A 24688-nucleotide genomic window follows, 5' to 3' on the forward strand; every position below is an offset into this window, starting at 1 on the left:
CATTCGTTTTCTTTTTGGCTTAGTCCTTTTATTAATCTGGGGTCGCCACAGCGGAATGAACCGCCAACTTATCCTTATACGCAGCAGATGCCCCTCCAGCCGCAACCCATCTCTGGGTTAAACATCTATACACACTCATATTTACACATACACTACGGACAATTTAGCCAACCCAATTCACCTGTAACGCATGTCTTTGGACTGTGGGGGAAACCGGAGCACCCGGAGGAAACCCACGCAAACGCAGGGAGAACATGCAAACTCCACACAGAAACGTCAACTGACCCAGCCGTGGCTCGAATCTGCGACCTTCTTGCTGTGAGGAGACAGCACTACCTACTGCGCCACAGCGTCACTTTCAGATTTTATTTACTTTTTCAACACTTTTCTATGTGATAATTTCCTCAAGTTAATTACCAAGTAATGTCCACAAATATGTCATACAATATGTTATATTAAGAAAATTCATATACAGTTGAAGTCAGAATTATTAGCCCCCCTCTTTATTTTTTTCCCAATTTCTGTTTAACAGAGAGCAGATTTTTTTTCAACACATTTCTAATCATAATAGTTTTAATAACTCATTTCTAATAACTGATTGTTAGGGTAATTAGACAAGTTATTGTATAACGATGGTTTATTGAAAAAAATTGCTCAAAGGGGGCTAATAATTTTGACCTTAAAATGGATTTTAAAAAAATTTAAAACTGCTTTTATTCTAGCCGAAATAAAACAAATAAGACTTTCTCCAGAGGAAAAAATATTATCAGACACACTGTGAAATTTTCCTTGCTCTGTTAAACAATTTAGGAACTATTTAAAAAAGAAAAAAAAAAATTCAAAGGGGAGCTAATAATTCTGACTCCAACTGTAATTGTATATTTCATATATATATATATATATCAGAATTGAATATTTTCACAATTTTAATGTAATATTTATGTAACTGCTATTCAACTTAGCATATAACACACACACACTTGATAAGCATTCATTTTAGTGCACCGGATGCTCAGTTTTATCGTTTGCTGAACGCTTGTGAAACCTGTTTTGTGGTTTCCTGCGCCAAATTATGTCACAACGATACATGCCTTTAACACTCAAGCTGCACAGTTGATCATCATAACCTGGCGCTATGGTGCTGTGTACTTTAATATAAGAACATATAAGAACTTTCTTTATTATATAAACTCGTCTATCTATCTATCTATCTATCTATCTATCTATCTATCTATCTGTCTGTCTGTCTGTCTGTCTGTCTGTCTGTCTGTCCGTCTGTCCGTCCGTCCGTCCGTCCGTCCGTCCGTCCGTCCGTCCGTCCGTCCATCTTTCTTTCGATCTATCTGTCCGTCCGTCCGTCCGTCCGTCCGTCCGTCCGTCCGTCCGTCCGTCCGTCCGTCCATCCATCCATCCATCCATCCATCCATCCATCCATCTATCTATCTATCTATCTATCTATCTATCTATCTATCTATCTATCTATCTATCTATCTATCTATCTATCTATCTATCTATCTATCTATCTATCTATCTATCTATCTATCTATCTATCTATCCATCTATCTATCCATCTATCTATCCATCTATCCCAAATAAGATTTAAAAAGTACTATCGATTAAAAAAAAAAAGAATAATTCAAAATTTAGCCAGGGTTTTGCAATGAAATTTAATAACTATAAAATATGGTGTTAACACTGAAAAACAGCCATCATAATCAGTTTTCACTAATCATCACTAAAATAAAACACCTCAGGTCTCACAAAGACACAATAGTGTTTGTTTGCATATTGATGAATGGTCATATCTGTCCGTGTGTTGACGCTTTTCAGATTTATTAAACATTTCTGCCATACAGTTGAAGTCAAAATTATTAGCCCTTCTGTGAAATATTTAATTATTTACATTTATTATTCAATTGTTCGACTATTTTGAAGTGCTGTTTAATGGAAAGAAGATTTTCTTCAACACATTTCATAATAATAGTTTTAATAACTAATTTCTAATACCTGTTTTTTTTTTCTTTGCAATAATGACAGTACAGAATATTGTAAAAGTTATTTTGCAAGACACTAGTATTCAGCTTAAAGTGACATTTAAAGGCTTAACTAGGTTAATTAGTCATTGTATAACAGTGGTTTGTTCTGTAGCCAATCAAAAACAAATAATTTCTTAAGGTTGTTAATAATATTGACCTTAAACTGGCATTAAAAAAAATTAATAACTGCTTTTATTCTAGTCAAAATAAAACAAATAAGACTTTCCTCAGAAGAAAAAATATTATAGAAAATAGTGTGAAAAAATCCTTGCTCTGTTAAGCATAACTTTAAGAATACAATTTTCAAAGGAGGGCAAATAATTTGGCTGTATTTTCTGTATGATCTCTTCTCTTCGTTTTTCATGAGTCCATATGTGCACAGATGTTTTTGTTTTTCTTTCTTTCCTCATAAAGCTTCATGTCCGCCTGTCAGTTTGTGGAATAGCTCCTCATTCAGGGTGTCGCTCTGATCTCGACCTCGTGTGGACATGAAGATGTAGCCGCCGATGTACTCGTGCACAATCTTACAATCTGCCGTCACACAGCTAAAGGCGATGTTCACATTGCCATCAAACTCAATGGCAACCTGGTACAGATACAATGGAGATTTATTATTTCATATTATGGTTTTCAAGTTGAAGTCAGAATTATTAGCCCTCCTGAATTATTAGCCCCTCGTACAGTATATTTTCCCCTAATTTCTGTTTAAACATTTCTAAATATAATAATAACTCATTTCTAATAACTGATTTCGTTTATCTTTGTCATGATGACAGTAAATAATATTTGACTAGATATTTTTCAAGAAACTAGTATTCAGCTTAAAGTGATATTTAAAGGCTAAACTGAGTTAATTAAAGTAATTAGGGAAATCATTGTAAAACAGTGGTTTGTTCTGTGGACAATCGGGAAAAAATATTGCTTAAGGAGGATATAATATTGATCTTAAAATGGTTCTTACAAAATTAAAAGCTGCTTTTATTCTAGCCGAAATAAAACAAATAAGACTTTCTCCAGAAGAAAATATATTATGGGAAATACTGTGAAAAATTTCTTGCTCTGTTAAACATCATTTGGGAAATATAAAAAAAAAAATAAGAAAAAAAATTCACTGGAGGGCGAATAATTCTGACTTCAACTGAGTATCAGTGAAAACACCTTTACATTTCAGACAAGTCATAATATGTAAATGCAGATCGATGACCTGTTTGATGTCCCAGTTGACGTTCCATTGCCTCATGGTGTTGTATCTCCAGGTTTTCACAACATCTCCAACACTCAGGTCAATGCGGATTAAACGATTATTAGCGATGCCGAGCACCTCGTCTTTACGGCATCCCTTAAACCTGCATTTATGTGGGCAGAAATTGATTGTTTATTCTGCTGTCCTTTACATCTGATAGAATTTTGCTTAAATTCTTTAAATTAGCAATATCATGGATATTATGGTTTTCAACCATTATATATATTTTGTGTGTGAATATATTTATCATTTATTGTTTTCAACCTTTTATATTTTACATGTTCTGACCTGTTTTTATTTTTGAAATTTGGAAATAATTTTTAAAATTATATTACTCATTCATTCATTCATTTTCTTTCAGCTTAGTCCCTTATTTATCAGGGGTTGCCACAGTGGAATGAACCACCAACTATTCCAGCATGTGTTTTATGCAGTGGATGCTCTTCCAGCTGCAACCCAGTACTGGGAAACACCCATACACACTCACATTCACACACACTCATACACTACGGCCAATTTAGTTAATCCAATTCACTTATAGCACATTTCTTTGGGCTGTGGGGGAAACCGGAGCACCCAGCCGAGGCTCAAACCAGTGACCTTGCTGTGAGGCGACAGCGCTACCCGCTGCACCACCCCTAAATTATATTATATTATATTATATTATATTATATTATATTATATTATATTATATTATATTATATTATATTATATTATATTATATTATATTATATTATATTATATTATATTATATTATATTATATTATATTATACATCCAATTGGCATTTCTGTGTGGAGTTTGTATGTTCTCGCCATGTTGGCGTGGGTTTCCTCCGGGTGCTCTAGTTTCCCCCACAGTCCAAAGACATGTACTATAAGTGAATTGGATGTGAATTGGATGACTCCTGATAAAAAAAGGGACTAAGCCAAAGTAAAATATATGAATGAATGAATGAACTTTGAATTCTTAGGTTTTGTTTAGGACAACTTATTTGTTTTATGTTCAATCCACTTAAATTTGTAAAAACGATTACGTTATCTAAATCTATTTGTGTTGGGACAACATGACGAAATTGTTGGGAACCCAGCCTTTTTTACAGTGTAGTGTACCATACTGTCACGATCACCAGCGATCTAACCACCATAGATCGCTGGAAAACATTCACGCTAACTCCAAATCTGCCTTTTTAATGGACTACAGATCCAGTCATGCAACACACACACAGCTGAGCAGCTCATGGACTGATTCATGGACTATATAATACAGCACACTAACACACAGTTGTTGCTGAGTCTTCTGTAAGTGAACATTACGACGCAGTTTCCCTTGTCTGGTTTTCCGTGTTAGACCTTGCCTTTTTTGTTTGATTATTCCTGTATGACGCCTGCCTTTTGACCACTTGCCTGCTATTTCACCTATGACTCTGGATTGCCCATACACATCTGTTTGTTCCTCTATTGACCTCTGCTTGCCTGACTATCCTGTTCAATAAAGACCTGCATAAGGATCCTCACTCCGTTGTTCTGCGTCATTGTCACGTTACACATACACTCATGTTATTATGTTTTCATTAAAGCAATTTTCACTTATTTTAAACAATATTAAAGCAAATTTTACATGGAGAATTACACCAGTTATGATCCTGAAGAGAAATATTGAGCGCAAAATCAGTCCTAACACTCCTGAAAGCTATAACGCCACACTCAATACATTACATCACATTCTTTGCATGACATTTCTCACAAGTTGTAATAAACTTACCTGACTACAATATAAGAGAGGCCAAAGTCAGGGAGAGCCTGCCAGATCTGAAGAAACTTCTGAATGGCGTCAGTTAATGAGAGTTGAGCCACATTCTGATAGGCCTCCAGAATCCTTGGTGTAAGCTGAACAAGGAGAATGAGATTTCAAGAGGGGATAGTTCACCTAAAAAATTATTAGACAGCAAGAGTCCGGAAATGGAACCAAATATTCATTTTTGGGTGAACCAACCCTTTAAAGTCAATGCTGTAATTAATTCATCTGTCTCAAGTATGTGGTACCTGTTTGGGTTTGTACTTCTTCTGGTAGCGTGGCGAGACGAGGCTGTGTGTGTTGATGCTTTCATCCGTCTGCGCCGTGTTATTGCTAGGTGTGGTTTTCTGCATGGCTAGGAAGGACTGGATACTCTGCACTTCATTAGAGAACGAGCTGTCGGCTAAAGTCTTGCCTTTTGAGGCCAAACGACATGCTGCCATCCATCGGCTGTACTGCTGCTCCTGCAGTAAAACAGAGAGTCTGAATCAGTGAGCGATTCCCCCAGAATGATTCATTTGGTATTAATAAGTGAACAGAAATGATTCATTCTAATTAATTCTACTGTACAGTTCCTGTTTCATCACTATACAAACCATGTTGGGTAAGTTACTTAAAAAAAAAGTAGTGCTAGGCAAAGATTAATTATGATTAATTACATCCAAAATAAAAGTTCGAAAGATTAACACTTCATAAGATGACACATTACTGACTTACATGCTCGCAGCGCAAGTAGACCTCATTCATGCCCTCTGGTCCGGGTATCAGCAACCTGATACAAAACTTCTGCCCAGCAACGCTCACGTCAGGAGCCACTTCACAACCTGTGTTGATCAAAGATTTGGGGTCATCTGTGTGTCTTGTCCGCACATATAAGCTTTGGTCCCACTTTATATAAAGGGGCCTTAACTACATGTAATTACATTTAAAAAATATGTATAATGTACTTATTGTGTTCATAATGTATTGCAGAACACTTCTAGTGCTGTTGAGGGTAAGGTTAGGGATAAGTTTGGTGGTATGGGTAGGTTTAGAGAGGATGTAAGGCAGTGTTTCCCAACCCTTTTCCTGGAGGCACACCAACAGTACATATTTTGGATGTCTCCCTTACGTGACTAATTAACTTCAGGTTTTGGAGTCTCTTCTTATGTTCTAATTAGGTGATTCAGGTGTGTTTGATTAGGGAGACATTGAAAATGTGTACTGTTGGTGTGCCTTCAGGAACAGGGTTGGGAAACACTGATGTAAGGGATGGTCAACAGTGTAATTATAAATGTAATCACAGAAATTAATAACAATGTAATTACATGCATGCATTTAATCAAGTATAAGTACAATGTGGCTGCATGGTGGCACAGTGGGTAGCACTGTTGCCTCATAGCAAGAAGGCTGCTGGTTCGAGCCTCGGCTGGGTCAGTTGGCATTTCTGTGTGGAGTTTGCATGTTCTCCCAGTGTTGGCGTGGGTTTCCTCCGAGTGCTCCGGTTTCCACAGTCCAATGACATGCACTATAGGTGAACTGGGTAAGCTAAATTGGCTCTAGTGTATGTGTGCGAATTAGTGTGTATGGTTGTTTCCCAGTGTTGGGTTGTGGCTGAAAAACATACGCTGGATAAGTTGGCGGTTCATTCCACTGTGGCAACCCCTGATTAATTAAGGGACTAAGCCGAAAAGAAAATGAATGAATATGTATTTACACAATAAGTACACTGTAACAAATGATTTATCAATGTGTAATACTTAATACAAAGAGGGACCTATGTTTTTAATTAAGTGTGTGATCACCTTTAAGGTTCATCTGTTGAATTGGTTCTTTGCAGCTCTCCTCTTTACTCTTGTAGTAGGAGATGGTTGTGTCCTTAAATGTAAACCAGTATTGTTTATAGCCTTTCAGGGTCAGCCTTTTTGGCCTGAGAGGAAAAAAAACACAGCTTATATAATTGAGCAAAAGGATATTTGCGAACCTGGAGCATCAAAACATATGTAAGGCCAATTTAAAATGTGCATTTAAAATGATTTATTAATATACTTTTTATATGTTTGATTAATCGGCGTTTTAAAACATGAAATGAACAATAAGTGCTAAAATTGCCCATTTAATTATACATTTAAAATGATTTTTAAATGCATTTTTTTTATTGATTGGTTAAATTATATTTAAAACACATCCTGAATAGACACAATTAAATCAGTTTCAGTTTACTTTATTTTTGTCATTCAAAACATCACAATAAATTGTAATGCAGAAATTACGTTACATCAGACCCAACAAGAACATAAAAAACATCAAACACTATATAACCTAACATAACAAATAAGCTTTTATGATTTCATAAATATATAAAAATATAGTTTTATAAAATATAACCCAATTAAAAAAATAAATAAAATCACAGAAGGGAATAAATTAATAATTATTGCACAGTTGGTTATAATAGTTGTAATATTAACAATTTGTGCTAGTTTAACTATTTATTGTTACATACTAGCTATTCAACAGTATTTAAGACACAGTATTATTCAAAAGTCTTATATTGACAGCATAAAAACTATCACAAAACTGCACTGATTTGCTTCTCAGGCTTCGGTACCACCTGCCTGATGGCATGAGCGTGAGCAGACTATGGCCAGGGTGGGTTGGATCCCTTAAAATGCTATTTGCCCTAGACAGACAACATCGTTGATACAGTTCCTCGATATGTCATTTATACTCTAACGGACCTTTCAGCTGACTTTATAATCTTCTTAATGGTGTTCTTGTCAAATATAGAGCATCCGGAAAGTCTTCATAGCACTTCACTTTTTCCACATTTTTTTATGTTACAGCCTTATTCCAAAATGGATTAAATTCATTTATTTCCTCTAAATTCTACACACAAAACCCCATAATGACAATGTGAAAAAGAGTTTTTGAAATTATTGCAAACTTACATGTACAGAAGTATTCACAGCCTTTGCCGTGAAGCTCTAAATTGAGCTCAGCTACATTCTGTTTCCACTGAACATTCTTGAGATGTTTCAGCACCTTAATTGGAGTTCACCTGTGGTAAATTCAGTTGATTGGACATGATTTGAAAAGGCATACACCTGTCTATATAAGGTCTCAGGGTTGACAGTGCATGTCAAAGCACAAACCAAGCATGAAGACAAAGGAATTGTCAGTAGACCTCTGAGACAGGATTGTCTCGAGGCACAAGGCTGGGGAAGGTTACAGAAGAATTTCTGCTGCTCTGAAAGTTCCAATGAGCACAGTGGCCTCCATCATCCGTAAGTGGAAGATGTTTGGAACCACCAGGACTCTTTCTAGAGCTGGCCGGCCATCTAAGCTGAGTAATCGGGGAGAAGGGCCTTAGTCAGGAAGGTGATCAATAACCCGATGGTCACTGTCTGAGCTCCAGCATTCTTCTGTGGAGAGAGGAGAACCATCTGTGCAGCAATCCACCAATCAGGCCTGTATGGTAGAGTGGCCAGACGGAAGCCACTCCTTAGTAAAGGGCACATAGCAGCACGCCTGGAATTCGCCAAAAGGCATCTGAAGGACTCTCAGACTCTTCAGAGTGTTTTTGACCTCAGACTGGGGCGACAATTCATCTTCCAGCAGGACAATGACCCAAAACACACCGCCAAAATATCAATGGGGTGGCTTCACAACAACTATGTGAATATATTTGAGTGGCCCAGCCAGAGCCCAGACCTAAATCCTGTTGAACATCTCTGGAGAGATCTGAAAATGGCTGTATCGAGCAAAGGCTGTGAATACTTCTGTACTTTTTTTTATTTTTTTAAAACTCTTTTATAAAAGCTCTTTTTTCACATTGTCATTATGGGGTATTGTGTGTAGAATGTTGAGGAAGTAAATGAATTTAATCCATTTTGGAATAAGGCTGTAACATGAAAAACTTTGGAAAAAGTGAAGTGCTATGAATTCTTTCCAGATACACTATACACTGCTATTCTCAAACCAAAGGGAGATGCCATTAGTGAGAACACTCTCAACAGCTCCTCTGTAAAAAGTTGTGAGGATTGATGGGCTCTCTTTAACCTCTATTTATTTGTCCATTTATGCTGGGATTTATTTACATAAATTTTCATATATACATATAGACATTATATACATCTATATGCTTCAATTATTAAATCGATCATTTGATTCTTCATTTTATTTTGAACTGGCACGGCTGGTCCTCCATAAAGTGTATGTGAGAGATTGTGAGATTTATGTCATACCTGAATATTTTCAAGTAGTCGTGTAGTTCTGGTGCTGTCATTGTTTCCTGCGTGGACAGTTAAAATGTTAGCGAACAGTTTATTACAGATTAATTCAGATGATATATACAATGCTCAACATATATAAGTTCCCCCCTCACAAATCTCTCATTTAAATTAATATTTTCTATAGGAAGCTTTACAATATTATATTTGTGCATATACATTAGATTAGTCAGTACTGAAGCCAAATATGGAGCTTATCTAACAAAATAACTTAAGATAACAGTCCAAAATTAGTATACCCAAATGTATATGTTAGGGAAAAATATTAAATAAAAAAAATGTAAAAAGAGCAAAATTCTAGAAAAAAAAAAATAAAATAAAAAAAAAAAAAAATATATATATATATATATATATATATATATATATATATATATATATATATATATATATATATATATATATATATATATATATATATATATATATATATATATATATATTTGCAGCTCTTTCCCCAATATTTCGCATACATTTAAATGTGTTATCTTTTTATTTCTAAAGATGTTCGGCAAATGCACCAAAATATATTACTTATATGCATGAGAAATGGGTTAAAACATTCATTTTCAAAATGGGGTGCACTCAGTTATGTTGAGCACTGTATATGCAAACAGTTTTGAAGTGTTGGTTTCAATATTTAGTTCAATACTGCTGATAGTTCACCCAAAAAGGAAAAAAAAATACTAACTCTTAACTCACCCTCAAGTAATTACAAACCTTTATCAGTTTCTTTATTGTCTCGAACACAAAAGAAGATATTTTGAAGAATGTTGTTAAACCGGTAACCATTGACTCCCATAGTAAGAAAAACAAAGTCTATGGTTACCATTTTCCACCATTTTTCAAAATAACTTATTATGTTATTATTATTATAAACTCATCAGGTTTGTGACAAGGGCGAGTAAACGAAAAGTTTTTGTGAACTGTCCTTTTAAGTACCAACTCAATACACTCTTCTCATGCTTTCACACCACATGTCTGTTTTCTCACACAGTGAAAATATGTAGCAGCGGTTATTTTGCTAGATGCTATTTACATCAGCATAAGAGCAATATATGCTATTATAATTGCAATGAGCAATGCAGTGCTGTTTACACATACAGCTGAAGTCAGAATCATTAGCCCTCCTGAATTATTAGCCCCCCCCTGTATATTTTCCCTCTAATTTCTGTTTAATGGAGAGAAAATTATTTCAACACATTTCTAAACACAATAGTGACATTTTAAAGCTTGACTAGGTTAATTAGGCAAGTTAATGTAATTGGGCAAATCATTGTATAACAGTGGTTTAATCTGTAGACAATCAAAATAAATATTGCTTAAGGGGGCTAATAATATTAACCTTAAAATGCTTTTTAAAAAATGAAAAACTGCTTTTATTCAAGCCGAAATAAAACAAATAAGACTTTCTCCAGAAGAAAAAATATTATAGGAAATACTGTGAAAAATTCCTTTCACTGTTAAACATCATTTGGGAAATATCTAAAAAAGAAAAAATTCACAGGAGGGCGAATCATTCTGACTTCAGCTGTATATATTTCATTTACATGACTGTTTATATGTAGTCTTGTTCTACTGGTTTGTTATAATTGATGGTGTTTGATTGTGAGACTGACCAGCATGTCATCTGCGCTGCTCTCTCCTTCCATTTTCACCTCCAGACACTGTAAGGCTGAATCCAGATCATCCATCGCCGGACAGGAAGCCACAAGCTGTTCTGTCAGAGACACTTTCCCAATGTGGTACTGGAGTGATACACACACACACACACACGCACGCACGCACGCACGCACGCACGCACGCATGCACACACGCACACACGCACACACACACACACACACACACACACACACACACACACACACATTAAGAATCAAACATTTCACTTAAAGCAGGGGTGTCCAAAGTTGGTCCTGGAGGGCCGGTATCCTGCATAGTTTAGCTCCAACTTCCTTCAACACACCTCCCTGGAAGTTTCTAGTACACCTAGAAAGAGCTTGATTAGCTAGTTCAGGGGTGTTTAATTGGGGTTGGAACTAGGGCTGGGCGATTAAATGAAATCGACATTCAGAACCTACAATCGGTCTAATTTTTCCAGGACAATTTTTTTCAATTGCTTTCCCTACCGTGTGGAGTCACGCGACGCCGCTCTGTTAAGGCTGATCTATACTTCTGCATCGAACGCACGGGTGTGGTCCGGCGCAGCCTTCACCCAGTCACACACCCGCACACGTCTAAAAAAATGTAACTATACATCGCACGTTTGCATTACAAGAGTTTGACTCCTCTGTCAAACTCTTGAAGTTTGCAGACGACACCACACTTATCGGCCTCATTCAGGACGGTGACGAGTCTGCTTACAGACAGGAGGTTAAGGAGTTGGGTGCCTGGTGCAGTCACAACAACCTGGAGCTCAACACGCTCAAAACAGTATAGATGATACTGGACTTCAGGAGAAACCCCCCTGCTCTCCCCCCACTGAGCATCATGGACAGCATTGTGGCAGCAGTGGAGTCATTCAGGTTCCTGGGCACCACCATCTCTCAGGACCTGAAGTGGGACACTCACATTGACTCCATTGTCAAAAAAGCTCAACAGAGGCTGTACTTTCTTCATCAGCTGAGGAAGTTTAACCTCCCAAAGGAGCTGCTGAAACAGTTCTACACCTCCATCATTGAATCAGTCATCTGCACATCAATAACTGTCTGGAATATCTCAGCTACTAAATATGACCTCCAAAGACTACGTCGAATAGTTCGGACTGCTAAGCGAATCACTGGTACAACCCCTACCTACTCCCCAAGAACTGTACTTATCCAGAGCGAGCAAAAGGGCTGCCAAAATGACTCTGGACCCCTCACACCCAGCACACTGCCTCTTTGAACTTTTACCTTCTGGTCGACGCTACAGAGCACTGCGCACCAGAACAGCCCGACACAGAAACAGTTTCTTCCCTCAGGCAATCCATCTCATGAACACTTGATGATAATAATTGTGGAACCAACATCACTACTTGCTATACACTTTTATACACATATACACTTATTTAACAACACACTTTACATGCCAATTTTCACATAACAGCTGCACATATAACGTTGTATATAGTAATATACATGTACATACACTTGTCAATTTGTATATTTGCACTCACTTTTAAAATATATTTATTATCTGGTTTTTGTCCTGTCTCTGTAAACCTGTTGCACTGTAGAAGCTCTGTCACGAAAACAAATTCCTCGTATGTGTGAACATACCTGGCAATAAAGCTCTTTCTGATTCTGATCCCGATTCTGATTACATTGAAGATGGATGATTAGAAACTGCGCCAGAGATGCCTTAAGACGGCATATTTTATTACAATAAAATGATATTTACATTAAAATATTTGTTTACAGAAGATTCAAGAAATGCACTGTTTAAAATAAGCAAAAAAGGCAAAAAATAAATAAATAAATAAATAAATAAATAAATAAATAAAATAATTTTAAGTTTATTAATCGTAATCGAGTTAAAATGTTAAATTATTCGAGATTTTGATTTTAGGAAAAATCGCCCAGCCCTAGTTGGAACTAAAATATGCACGACACTGGCATTCCAAGACTGAGTTAGGATACCCCTGACCTAAAGAAATTGTTTGCCCAAATAACCTCATCATTTACACTCCCTCATGTGTTTTCTTTTCTGTTCAACACAAAAGAAGATATTTTGAACAATGCTGGTTGCTGATCCCCATTGACTTTCATAGTAGAAAAACAATTACTATGGAAGTCAGTAGGTACCAGCTGCCAGCATTCTTCAAACATACACTACCTGTCAAAAGTTTTGTCGTGGATCCTAGTTGTAAGAGCACCAAATAATAACTTGACTTCTAGTTGATCATTTGGAAAAGTGGCAGAAGGTCGATTTTTCCGATGAATCATCTGTTGAACTGCATCCCAATCATCCCAAATACTGCAGAAGACCTATTGGAACCCGCATAGACCCTGAAAGCAAAGAAGCTCAAGGTGCTCCAGGATTGGCCAGCCCAGTCACCAGATATGAACATTATTGAGCATGTCTGGGGTAAGATAAAGGAGGAGGCGTTGAAGATGAATCCAAAGACTCTTGATGAACTCTGGGAGTCCTGCAGGAACGCTTTCTTCGCCATTCCAGATGACTTCTCCAAGCAGTCCTCCAAGCTCATGAGTATTATTCACAATATTCATTCTTTTTCCACTGCACCATGACTTTATATTCTATACAGGACATTATTACTGTTAAGTGATTAACTTTTGTCTAAGCAACGTCAGACCTTACTATCCTAATGAAATAATTACAAATCAAGGCATGATCATATTTTATTTTGCTAAAATAAACGTAATCTAGAGGCCTTTGCCTTTCATATAAGCTACTTCTGATACCAAATGATCAACTAGAAGTCAACTTATTATTTGTTGTAACTAAAACTTGAATAGGCGACAAGACTTTTGTCAGGTAGTGTACACTGTAAAAAACGCAGGGTTCCACATGATTCCTTCATGTTGTCCTAACACAAATCATTTAAGTTCATTTAACAAATTTAAGTAGATTGAACATAAAAAAATTAAGTTGTCTCGCTAAAAAAAATAATCAAGAAATGTGTTGATTCAGCTCATTTAAAATAAGTAGTTTAAACAAATATAAGTTGCAAATATAATCTTTTGAGTGTGTCTTCTTTTGTGTTCAACAGAAGATAGAAACTCAAATCGGTTTTGAACAAGTGAAGGGTGCATAAATGGCAGAGGTTTCATTTTTGGGGTGAACTATCTCTAAGTTACAGTTGAAACCAGAAGTTTACATACACTGTATAAAAAGGCACAAAACCATTTTAAAAAAGACAGATGTTAATGTGATTACATTTTTTCACTTTTAGGTAAGTTAGGATTATCAAATGTGTTTCTGTTATTCTTAATAGCAGAATAACGAGAGAGATATTTTTTGAGAAATTGTTATAACTTTCCTTGAAAGTCAAGTTTACATACAATAAGATTAATATTCCTCTGAAAAAGCTCAGATGATGTGTCAAGGTTTTGGAAGTTTCTGATTGGCTAATTGGCAACATTTGAGTTAATTGGAGGCACAACTGTAGATTAGAATTTAAGGAAAGCCTTAAACACACTGCTTCCTTGTGTGACAACATGGGGAAATCAACAATTCAGAATCAACTAAAAAAGGTAGATTACAATTTGCTAAATTACACTGGGAAAAAGACAAATTTTTGGAGACATGTCCTGTGGTCTGATGGAACTAAGAACTGTTTGGCCATAATGACCAGTGTTACATTTGGATGACAAAGGTGAAAGCTTACAAGCCTAGGAACACCATCCTAACTGTGAAGTATGGGGGCGGCAGCATCATGTTGTGGGGCTGTTTTGCTGCAGGAGGGACTGGTCCACTTCACAGAATAGATGGCATCATGAAGAAAGAACATTATGTAGAAATAATGAAGCAACATCTCAAGACATCAGCCAGGAAATTAAAACTTGGCCACAAATGGGTCTTCCAAACAGATCATGACTCTAAGCATACTGCCAGATTAGTTAAAATGTGCTTTAAGGACAACAGAGTGAATGTTTTGGAGTGGCCATCACAAAGCCCTGATCTCAATCCTATAGAAAATTTGTGGGCAGAGTTGAAAAAGCTTGTGCGAGCAAGACAAATCTGACTTACACCAATTCTGTCAGGAGCAATGGGCCAATATTCATGCAAACTATTGTGAGAAGCTTGTGGAAGGAGACCCAAAACACTTGACCAAAGTTATACAGTTTAAAACCAAAGCTAAAAAAAACAAGGAAATGTATGTAAACGTTTGACTGTATAGAAATTAATAAAAAAAATTCTCTGATTATTCTGGCATTTAGCAAATGTCAATCATTTAGGTAATCCTAGCGGACCTAAAATAGTAAACGTTTAGTATGATTTAACACCAGACATTTTTTTAAAAATGGTTATGTTCCTTTTTTTAGAGTGTATGTAAACGTCTGCTTTTTAACTGTATGTTTATATAGATTATTTCTCATTAATATGATTAGTTGATATCTGCTGCCCATCGTCTGTACCTGTAATGCAGCAAAGACCATCATCTCCTCCTCAGTGCATTCGATTTCCTCCAGCAGGATAGCCCACCTTGCCTGCTCATACAGCTGTGTCAGACGCACAAAGTCCAACTGCCAGAGACAATCACAAGTTGTTCATTAATTGGTTAGGGGAGAAAACCTAAGGGTTACTGAAGAACTACTGAGAGATTTCAGCTGCTGTCTGGGCTTTCACTGCCTTCCTACACTTCCCTTTCTTCATGTGTTCAATCCTTTTTCCCAGCGTCATTTCATTTTATCACACATAACTTCATTTGTAAACTAATTAGTTTTGTTTTCTTTGCATACATGGATTTCTTTGGTTGCTATCAACATTAGATTAACATTTTCATTCATGTCATCTTATATTTAGTTTCTAATCAAATCTTGACCAATCAAATACTCTCTAGTACCTGACATGCCCCGCCCCCTTCAAGACGCCTCACATTTGCTTTTCATTTGATGCACTTGAGCTCAGCTACTGTAACTGGGAGAGCTGTGATAAAAACAAAACGCTATTGGCTGTTTTATAAAAGGGGAGGAGCTACAATATGTCCCACCCATCTTCAGGTTTAAGATTCAAGATTATTTCAAACACAGAATAAAAAACTGTACATTTTAAAGCACTTCACGGGACATTTAATAAACTGCCATAGCCAGTAATAATACAGTAAGGTGTCCTGCTTACCTGTGGTATGACATCATGAAAGCTGTAGTATTTAAAACGCAGTACGAGTTTATCATTTTCTTTGACTCCTTGCTGCAGGAGAGAGCGGGATGAATCCAACCACCTGAGCAGAGATTACAGTATATATTACAATGACAACATATAATCATGTTACTTTGACAGCATACTACAGCTTATTACAGTATATTAGAATCAAACTAATATTGTTTGAAGTTAAATTTTGAGAAATTCCAAGTTTTGAGCATATCCAGTGGATTCTGAAAGTATCCAGGTAATTCTTTTTTGTGCTGTCAAATAATTATTCATGAATAATACCCTCCAAAATAAAAGTTTGTGTTTATGTAATATACAGTTGAAGTCAGAATTAATAGCCCCCTGTATATTTCTTTCCCCCAATTTTTGTTTAATGGTATGCACATTTCTTAACATAATAGTTTGTTCTGTAGACAATCGAAAAATATATTTAGCTTAAGGGGGCTAATAATATTGACCTTAAAATGGTTTTAAAAAAATTAAAACTGCTTGTAGTCTAGCTGAAACTAAATTTTTCTCCAGAAGAAAAAATATTATGGGAAATACTGTGAAAAATTCCTCGCTCTGTTAAACATAATTTGGGAAATATTTAAAAAAGAAAAAAAAAATCCCAGGACTTCATATATTTTGACTTCAACTGTTTGTGTATGTGTGTCTATATTATATTATATTCAGGGCTTGACATTCACACCCGCCAGCCCGCCAAATGTGGGTAGATTTCAGCTGTGGTGGGTTAGACAAACAGCACCACTGGCCACTTTGGCTGGTTGAAAATAATTTTCATGCCAATTTTGTGGTATTTTCGCAGTCTTTTCATCTTAAATGCCGAAAATACCAGCAGTTTGAGGGGACACGCATTTGGTAATAGGAGCAAATTGACCTATTTGGCTTTCCATATGATGACAGCTGATGTGATGCATGTGAGCGCTTAAAAGCCCCTGTTTCCTTGCGCAAAACAACCGTGCCTAGAAACGCAACTGGTGCGATCGTTTCTCTTTAAAATAGGTTTGGAAAAAAGTGGAGCTCGTGCACCGACAGTTCTGTTACTTTCAAGAGATCTCCAGATTTTTTGTATGCAGCAGCGGTTTTGCTTTCGCTTTTACCATTCTTTGAACAGATTATTACTGGGCCTAACAAGTGCACGTGATCATCCTTTCACTATCACACATAGAATGTTTTCTTTTGCTTGCAGCTATTTTTGTTCATATTGTTTATATGTTTATTGTTAATATTGTCATATTGACCTTTAGCCTGGACAAACTACTGTGTATAGTTTTAGATAAATGAGAATAACTTTTTTAAATGTCAATTCTTTTTTCAAAGAACATTTTTGTTGAATATAAAGTGTATGTATACAGCTATAATATTTTGCTTGTTTTGACACGTTTTTTTTTACATTTGTGGCAAGGAAATAATTAGTTTGGTGTGGCCAGAGAAAAAAATGGTAAATCCTTAGTGTTGAGCCCTAAAGTCATGTGAAATAAAAAACAATAAAAAGTTAAGGAGGCATGTGGACATAACACATAATTTAAATCAAATAATTTTAGTATGCCAAAGTCATATTTATGCATATAAAATATATATTCCCAACAACAAAACTCATAACATGATCATAGGATTTTTATAGAGTGCTTGTCATTGTAAAGACTGAAAGCCTATCCCTCATGATCTCATTTTCATCTGTATTAAATTCATTATGACATTTAAACTGACTACAGTCTGTTACCTTACCTGCCGTTAATTTGAGCTTTCTCCATAACATTAGTTGACCGGTATGTCTTGGCAATGGTCTCTGGGGCTGGAGGAGGCTGACTGACTGCTAGCATCTTGTACACAGCCTCAGATTCAGGCGTTTCAGCAAAGAAAGCTGGCATGCCATTGGCAAGCTTCAGGATGGTGCCTGTTCCAGCAAATAAACAAATAAAAATAAAATAATTAAAATTTCTTTACATGACTTTAGCAAAATTTTAATCATTCATTTATTTTCCTTTGGCTTAGTCCCTTATTTATCAGGGGTCACCACAGTGGAATGAACTGCCAACTATTCCGGCATATATTTTACGCAGCGGATGCCCTTCCAGCCGCAACCCAGTACTGGAAAACACCCATACAATCTCGCATTCACACACTCTGATACACTATGGCCAATTTCATTTATTCAATTCACCTGTAGCGCATGTGTTTAGACTGTGAGGGAAACCGGAGCACCCAGAGGAAACCCACAGCACGCCAACACGGGGAGAACATGCAAACTCCACACAGAAATGCCAATTGGCCCAGCCGGGACTCGAACCAGCGACCTTCTCGCTGTGAGGCGATAGTGCTAACCACTAAGCCACCGTGCCATCCTAATTTCATACATTCTAATTATAATATACTATTTTTTATTATGTGTTAATAACATCATTTAAGTGGGCTAAATCAGTGCTAGCACACTGAGTATTATATTTAGCTTAATTAGTTTGATATTGTAATATTAATCTAATATTTAAGGTCAAACCTCAGCTAACCCAAACCGAACTAATATTGTATTTAATTTAATAAATTTCTCACTTGAAGGTAATGGTGCGCTTGTGATGTCATACACCTCATCCCCGACATCTTTATCCTTCTTTTTCTTCTTCTCTTCTACTGGCCACAGTAGGGATAGTTCCTCCGGGTGGCGAATGTCTAAAGGAGAGAAAACCATGACAATCATTAAAGGGATAGTTCACACAAAATCTCTACTTGTTCTAAATCTGTTTGAGTTTCTTTGATCTGTTGAACGATATACTGAAGAATGTTAGAAAAAACAGCCATTAACTTTCAGAATATTTTTGTGTCTACTCTGAAAGTCAACTGTTGCTTCTTTTTATCTTGTTTTGTGTTCAACAACAACAAAAAAATCATATATGTTTAGAACCACTTAAATGTGAGTAAATGTTGAGGAAACTTTCAATCTTGGGTGAATTGTTTCTAACTTTTTGAATTTTACATCCCTCCTAGAGTTAGACAGTTGAGTTTTACCCTTTTTCTATCCACTCAGCCGATCTTTGAGTCTGGCGGGAGCACATTTAGCTTAGCTTAGCATAGATCATTGAATCGGATTAGACCATTAGCATCTCACTCAAAAATTACCAAATAGTTTCAATACCTTTCCTATTTAAAGGGCACCTATGGTAAAAAATCTACTTTTCAAGCTGTTTGGACAGACATATGTGCATGAATGGTGTATAGACCGTCATATTGGGGTGATATAAGCACACCCAGTGCTTTTTTTCAATTTAACAACATTAAAACGGTGGACCAATTAGAGCGGTTTTCAGATTGACCGCAACTTTACGTAGGAGAGCGGTCCCCCCGCCCACCAATATTGATTGACAGGTGCGTCATCATATCCTCAGTTTGTTGATTCACGTCTGCCATTTTCAGCGTGAGTCGAAACGATATCACTAAAGGAACACCCTAGCTCTATTTTTAGATGCAAGGCTCATTGGGCTCAACACAAGATCAATTATTGGTTGTATCTTTAGGTAGGTTTGCAAACATGTGTACTTCTCATTGAGTCTACCTTATACTTCAGCCGTTTGCATTTCTCACGATCCCAGAAGCTCCCTGTGATCTTAACTAGCATGCGTTTTAGAATTCTACACAGGTTTCTATCAGGGTACACTCAAGTCGACGGCTGGGCGCTGCAGGCCGCTGCAGAAACCTATGTTTAGAATTCGAAAATGCGTGGCGCGACGATTCGGGACACTTCATGTTTCTGCCGCGCCACAGAGAGTGTCTGGTGTGCCGTGTCGCGGCTTCGAGCGGCGCATCCGGTGCCTCAGTCAAAGTTAATTCAGTGTGCGTGGTTATTAGTCTTGGTGTACAAGCTCGGCACTTGAAACTAGCACACAGTTGGCTGTAAAACTGTACAAAGACACAAATGATTTTGTTCTCTCTGCTTGGTCTGTGTCCGAGTCGTAAATGTACAACTGATTGCGGATCCTCTCACTCCTGCTCCTTCTCTCAGTCTGCTTCTGTTGCAAACACAGAGCGGGTGAGCTCATGGCCCCGCCCCCTTGTTACGTTGGGCGGGAAGCCGAAACTAATTTACATGTGAAGCAACACACCCCTAAATCAGTGAACTGTGGACACGCCCCCAAAATGACACTTTTTAACACATTATAATAAAAAAATCTGAATTGTGTTTTAAACTGAACCTAAACTGGCACACTCAGAAGAACCATAATATTAATATTAAATCATAAAAAAGAGGTAAACTACGTGCCCTTTAAAGCTTGGCTCTTCTGTAGTCACATCATGTACTAAAATTTACCGAAAATGTAAATGAGCTTTTTTTCAAGGCCAGTTACTCTCACACCGGGGCGCTGCTAGCTGGTTTGAAATTTTTTGATGAGCCTCCTTTTGCTGAAGTGAAGGAACAAATGTGAAGAGTGGGGGGAGGCTTGGAGCTATTAGGGGCCCCTTAATAGTAACTCCTGGGGCCCCTAAAGTGCGTGGGCCCTTAGAATCATCCTAACTTCCCCCCCTAGTGGCGCCCCTGCTCCCACATGCCTCCATTTTGGAGTAATAATCTAGAAAATTTGCTGCTGTACCAACTGGCTGGCATATAGAATTACGCAGCATCTGAAAACAGTCCCCAGCACCATGCACGACTAGTTAGAATCTGCATAATATCATTGCACCTACTGCAGCAAAGTTCCTTATTTTGAGTGAGATTCTATTGGTCTAATCCGATACAATGATCTATGCTAAGCTAAGCTAAAAGAGCTCACTCCAGACAAAGAAATCTGCTGAATGGACTAAAAAAAATGGCAGAACTCAACTGTTTAACTATTATAGACTTGTAAAATGAGCCTATTTTCGATTATTTTCACAAATGTTGAAGTATCTTAGGATTTCCTGCTATGTTTTTAAAAGGGGACCTATTATGCCCGTTTTACAAGATGTAAAATAGATCTCTGATGTCAAGTTTCAGCTCAAAATACCCCACAAATAATGTTTTACAACTCTTTGAAACTGCCCCTTTTAGACTTTGATCCTAATTGTGCCATTTTGGTGACTGTCACTTTAAATTCGTATGAGATGTGCTCTTTTCAAAAGAAGGCGGAGCTACAAATGCTGTTGTGTCAGCATAGTGGCAGTTCAAAAACAGGACTAACCAGACTAACGTCCAGTGCTAAAAAGAGGGAGAGATGGTCACTAATGGGCGGGGCTTTCCCCGTCTGATGACACGTACAAAGGAAGAATGTCAATCAAAGTGTTTCTGCAGACACTGTTTTCTGTTTTAATCAAGTGTGATTATGAAAGATATATATTAATTAATTTTAAACATTAGAGGCTGGTTATATTCACACACTGCTGCTACACAATTGTGTTCAAACCCCTAATGAAACAGATTTTTGCATAATAGGTCCCCTTTAAATAAAATCTAATAACATGCAATGAGGAAAATATGCGAAGCTTTGCGGATCCAATGTAAAAAATATAAATGAATGAATGTTTTCCACACAGAAGATCTCAAAGCTACATATGGTCTTAACACTTGACTTACTCAGGACTTTGCAAATGCCCATGACGGTGCGGAACACAGGGTTGGAGAAGCAGACCCTCATGCAGATGGTGATAGCGTTGGGCATTAGTAAGCGCAGGGGCTTGTGCTGGGGGGTAAGGTAGAGTCGGGCATCTGCATGAATTCCACATTTATCCAGCGTCCAGGACGGTTTTAGCAACCACTGCTGCTTCTGTTCCCACCACAGAGCATGATCAGACCAATCTTTCTTTATTTCTAGGGAAGAGAATAGAATTTGGACAAACACCTTTAAATTGCACTTAGTATCTTGCAAAATAACTAGTAAAATGTTCAGTATTGTACTGTCATCGTAAGAAATTAGTTTTAGGAAATTAGTTATTAGGCTGCACGGTGGCTCAGTGGTTAGCACTGTCGCCTCACAGCAAGAAGGTCACTGGTTCTAGTCCTGGCTGGGTTAGTTGGCATTTCTGTGTAAAGATTGCATGTTCTCCACGTGTTCTCGTGGGTTTCTTCCGGGTGCTCCCGTTTTCCTCAGTCCAAACACATGCGCTATAGGTGAATTGGGTAAACAAAATTGGCCGTAGTGTATAAGTGTGTGTGAATGTGAGTGTTTGAGTGTTTTCCAGTACTGGGTTGCGGCTGGAAGGGCATCCGCTGCGTAAAACATCGAAATAGTTGGCAGTTCATTCCACAGTGGTGACGTCTGATAAATCAGAAATTAGGCCGAAGGAAAATAATGAGATTATATTAAAACTATTATGTTTAAAATGCAAAGGCTTGAGAAATATTTGAAAAGAATTTCCCATAAGGGCTAATGAGTTTGCCCTCAAATGTTTACAGAAGAAGAATTTCCAATGTTGATCTAATTATATCTTTCTTCTGAAGAATGAAGAGAGTTTATTTAGACTGTTTTTTACAATATAATAAACGTCAGCAGATCCAAATAACATCAATTTCATTGTATGGACAAAAACATTTGAGAAAATGACAAAAAACAGACAAAAATGCATAAAATACTGGCACAACAAGAGGAGAAAATAGTAATTGATCAGTTTTGGGTGGGCTATTCCTTTAAAAAAAAAGACATTTTGAATTATTTTCTCACATTTTGTGTACTACATTACTCTAATCATAACATTAACATTATATTTAGTGAAAGTATGATCAAGCAGCCACTTCAAATCAGCCATTAGAAACTCACGTGACTTTTCCACAACTTTGAGGATGACTCCACCGATGTGTAAATCTGAAGTGACACTGATTTTAAGAGGAGGAGCCTGCGGTCCCAGTTCCTCTACCATGATGGACAGGTCCCAAGCTGCCATTCTGATTGGCAGAAAGAGATGCCATTAGACGTCACGCTTTCACAATTTCACCCATTTCCTCTTTGTATAGTTTGTATTTAATGTGCTTAGCATGCTTAACTTGCAGTTTCAATTTAAATTTGGGCTTTAGTTAAAATTACTTCTTCTTCTTCTTCTTTTTATTTGACTTTCCCAGCACTCACATTCTTTCAAATTAGCTTCTCTTGATTTTTCCTCTTTTTAAAATTTGTATTTAATATTTTTTCTATAATATAAATTTGGGTGTTCTAGTTTTTGGACCGTTACAGTAAGTTATTTTGTTAGATAAGCTCCAGATTTGGCTTCAGTACAGATTAATCTAATGTATATGCACAAATATAATATTGTATAGCTTCTTATTAAAAATATTAATTTAAATGAGAGATTTGTGAGGGGTGTACTTATATATGCTGCGCACTGTATATAAACAGAACACCTTATATTATATAAAATGACACTTTTTTTTAAATTATAGGTTGTTTAAACCCAATGCTGGGTCAAATATGTACAAACACAACAGTTAGAATGAAAAATAGTATTTATTTTAATTGAAATGATGATTGGGTTAGCATTTTTAGAGTGTACATAATTTTCTATAGTAATAATTAATGAGAAACTGATAATAAACCAATAATAAAAAAATAAAACTGCTGTGTACTACACAGTGCTCAGCATAATTGAGTGCACCCCATTTTGAAATGTAAAGATAATGCAATTAAAGTAAAATATTGCAAAAATAAATTACATATAACATACATTTGCGTGTTCTAGTTTTTGGACCATTACAGTAAGTTATTTTGTTAGATAAGCTCCAGATTTGGCTTTAGTACAGACTAATCTGATGTACTGTATATGCACAAATATAATATTGTATAGCCTGTGAGGGGTGTACTTATATATGCTGAGCACTGTACATGTGATCAGTACAATTATCTTTTTACTAAACTTACACACACAAGAATTATGTGGATAAAAATGAATCAAACCTTTGCTAACAGCAGGCTGCACCAGGTATATTGTACTTAAATAATAATAATAATAATACAGTTAATAAATCCAAAAGCAAGCAGGTCTACAGTATGCAGACTAGGCCTGAAGGCCCATACATGCGAACCCTCTCTTCATATTTTAACCACACCAGCTGTCAGACAAAACATCCCACCCTTCCTTTCTGCTCTATTTCATTTCTTCAGTTTCTTACCTCGTAAGGTTGTGGTTCCAAAATTGTTAATCGATGTACGGGCTACGCCCTTGGTCTCTGGCACTTTCTTTCTCTCTCTCTCTCAAGGACATGTGCTGTCACTTCCTCCCTCTCTTTCTGTCGTTCTCTGCTGAGGTTCACCCTGTCTGAGCGCGTCAACAGCTCTCTTTTTCTACTTCTCTTTTTCAGACTGATTTCTTAAGGGTTCGGCTGACCATAAACAGGTTTCTCTTCCTCTTCCTGCGATGGAGACTGAAGATGCTCTTCTAAAATGAAACAAAGCATTATTATTTGAGCGTTTTAGATGAGTCAGTATTAACTTTTATTGAATATTACTCAATTATAGACATCAGTGGCATCTTGAAGACCTCTGCTTCCTCAACACGGTTAAATATAAATACATTTGATATACATTTTCATAAGTTTAATGCATCTTTATTGACTACAGGGCTGATAGACGA

The 24688-nt window shown here is 36.8% G+C and overlaps 1 protein-coding gene across 1 annotated transcript; it reads right to left on the reverse strand.

Annotated features, from left to right (window-relative positions):
* Window positions 1-2323: 2323 nt before the first annotated feature.
* im:7154036 (fermitin family homolog 3) lies at window positions 2324-24440 on the reverse strand. The gene is made up of 15 exons (XM_056458767.1): window positions 24228-24440; window positions 22885-23009; window positions 21705-21938; window positions 18716-18832; window positions 17894-18062; window positions 16130-16232; window positions 15427-15534; window positions 10963-11091; window positions 9302-9348; window positions 6860-6984; window positions 5793-5899; window positions 5324-5539; window positions 5043-5167; window positions 3241-3382; window positions 2324-2622 (listed from the first exon to the last, which is right to left on the reverse strand). The coding sequence occupies exons 2-15, from the start codon at window positions 23006-23008 to the stop codon at window positions 2443-2445; spliced, it is 1926 nt and encodes a 641-aa protein (XP_056314742.1). The 5' UTR covers window position 23009; window positions 24228-24440; the 3' UTR covers window positions 2324-2442.
* Window positions 24441-24688: the final 248 nt, after the last annotated feature.

The sequence above is a fragment of the Danio aesculapii genome, chromosome 5, assembly GCF_903798145.1.
Source record: "Danio aesculapii chromosome 5, fDanAes4.1, whole genome shotgun sequence".
Lineage (NCBI taxonomy): Eukaryota > Metazoa > Chordata > Actinopteri > Cypriniformes > Danionidae > Danio > Danio aesculapii.

What these genes read in the sequence shown, in the direction of transcription:
- im:7154036 (XM_056458767.1), bottom strand. Translation starts at nt 23,008, where the DNA reads ATGGCAGCTTGGGACCTGTCCATCATGGTAGAGGAACTGGGACCGCAG. An exon ending in TGGTCTTTGCTGCATTACAG is followed by an intron (nt 11,092 to 15,426) that starts GTACAGACGATG and finishes GTATCACTCCAG; the next exon opens with TACCACATTGGGAAAGTGTC. An exon ending in GCAGCGCAGATGACATGCTG is followed by an intron (nt 9,349 to 10,962) that starts GTCAGTCTCACA and finishes CTGTCCACGCAG; the next exon opens with GAAACAATGACAGCACCAGA.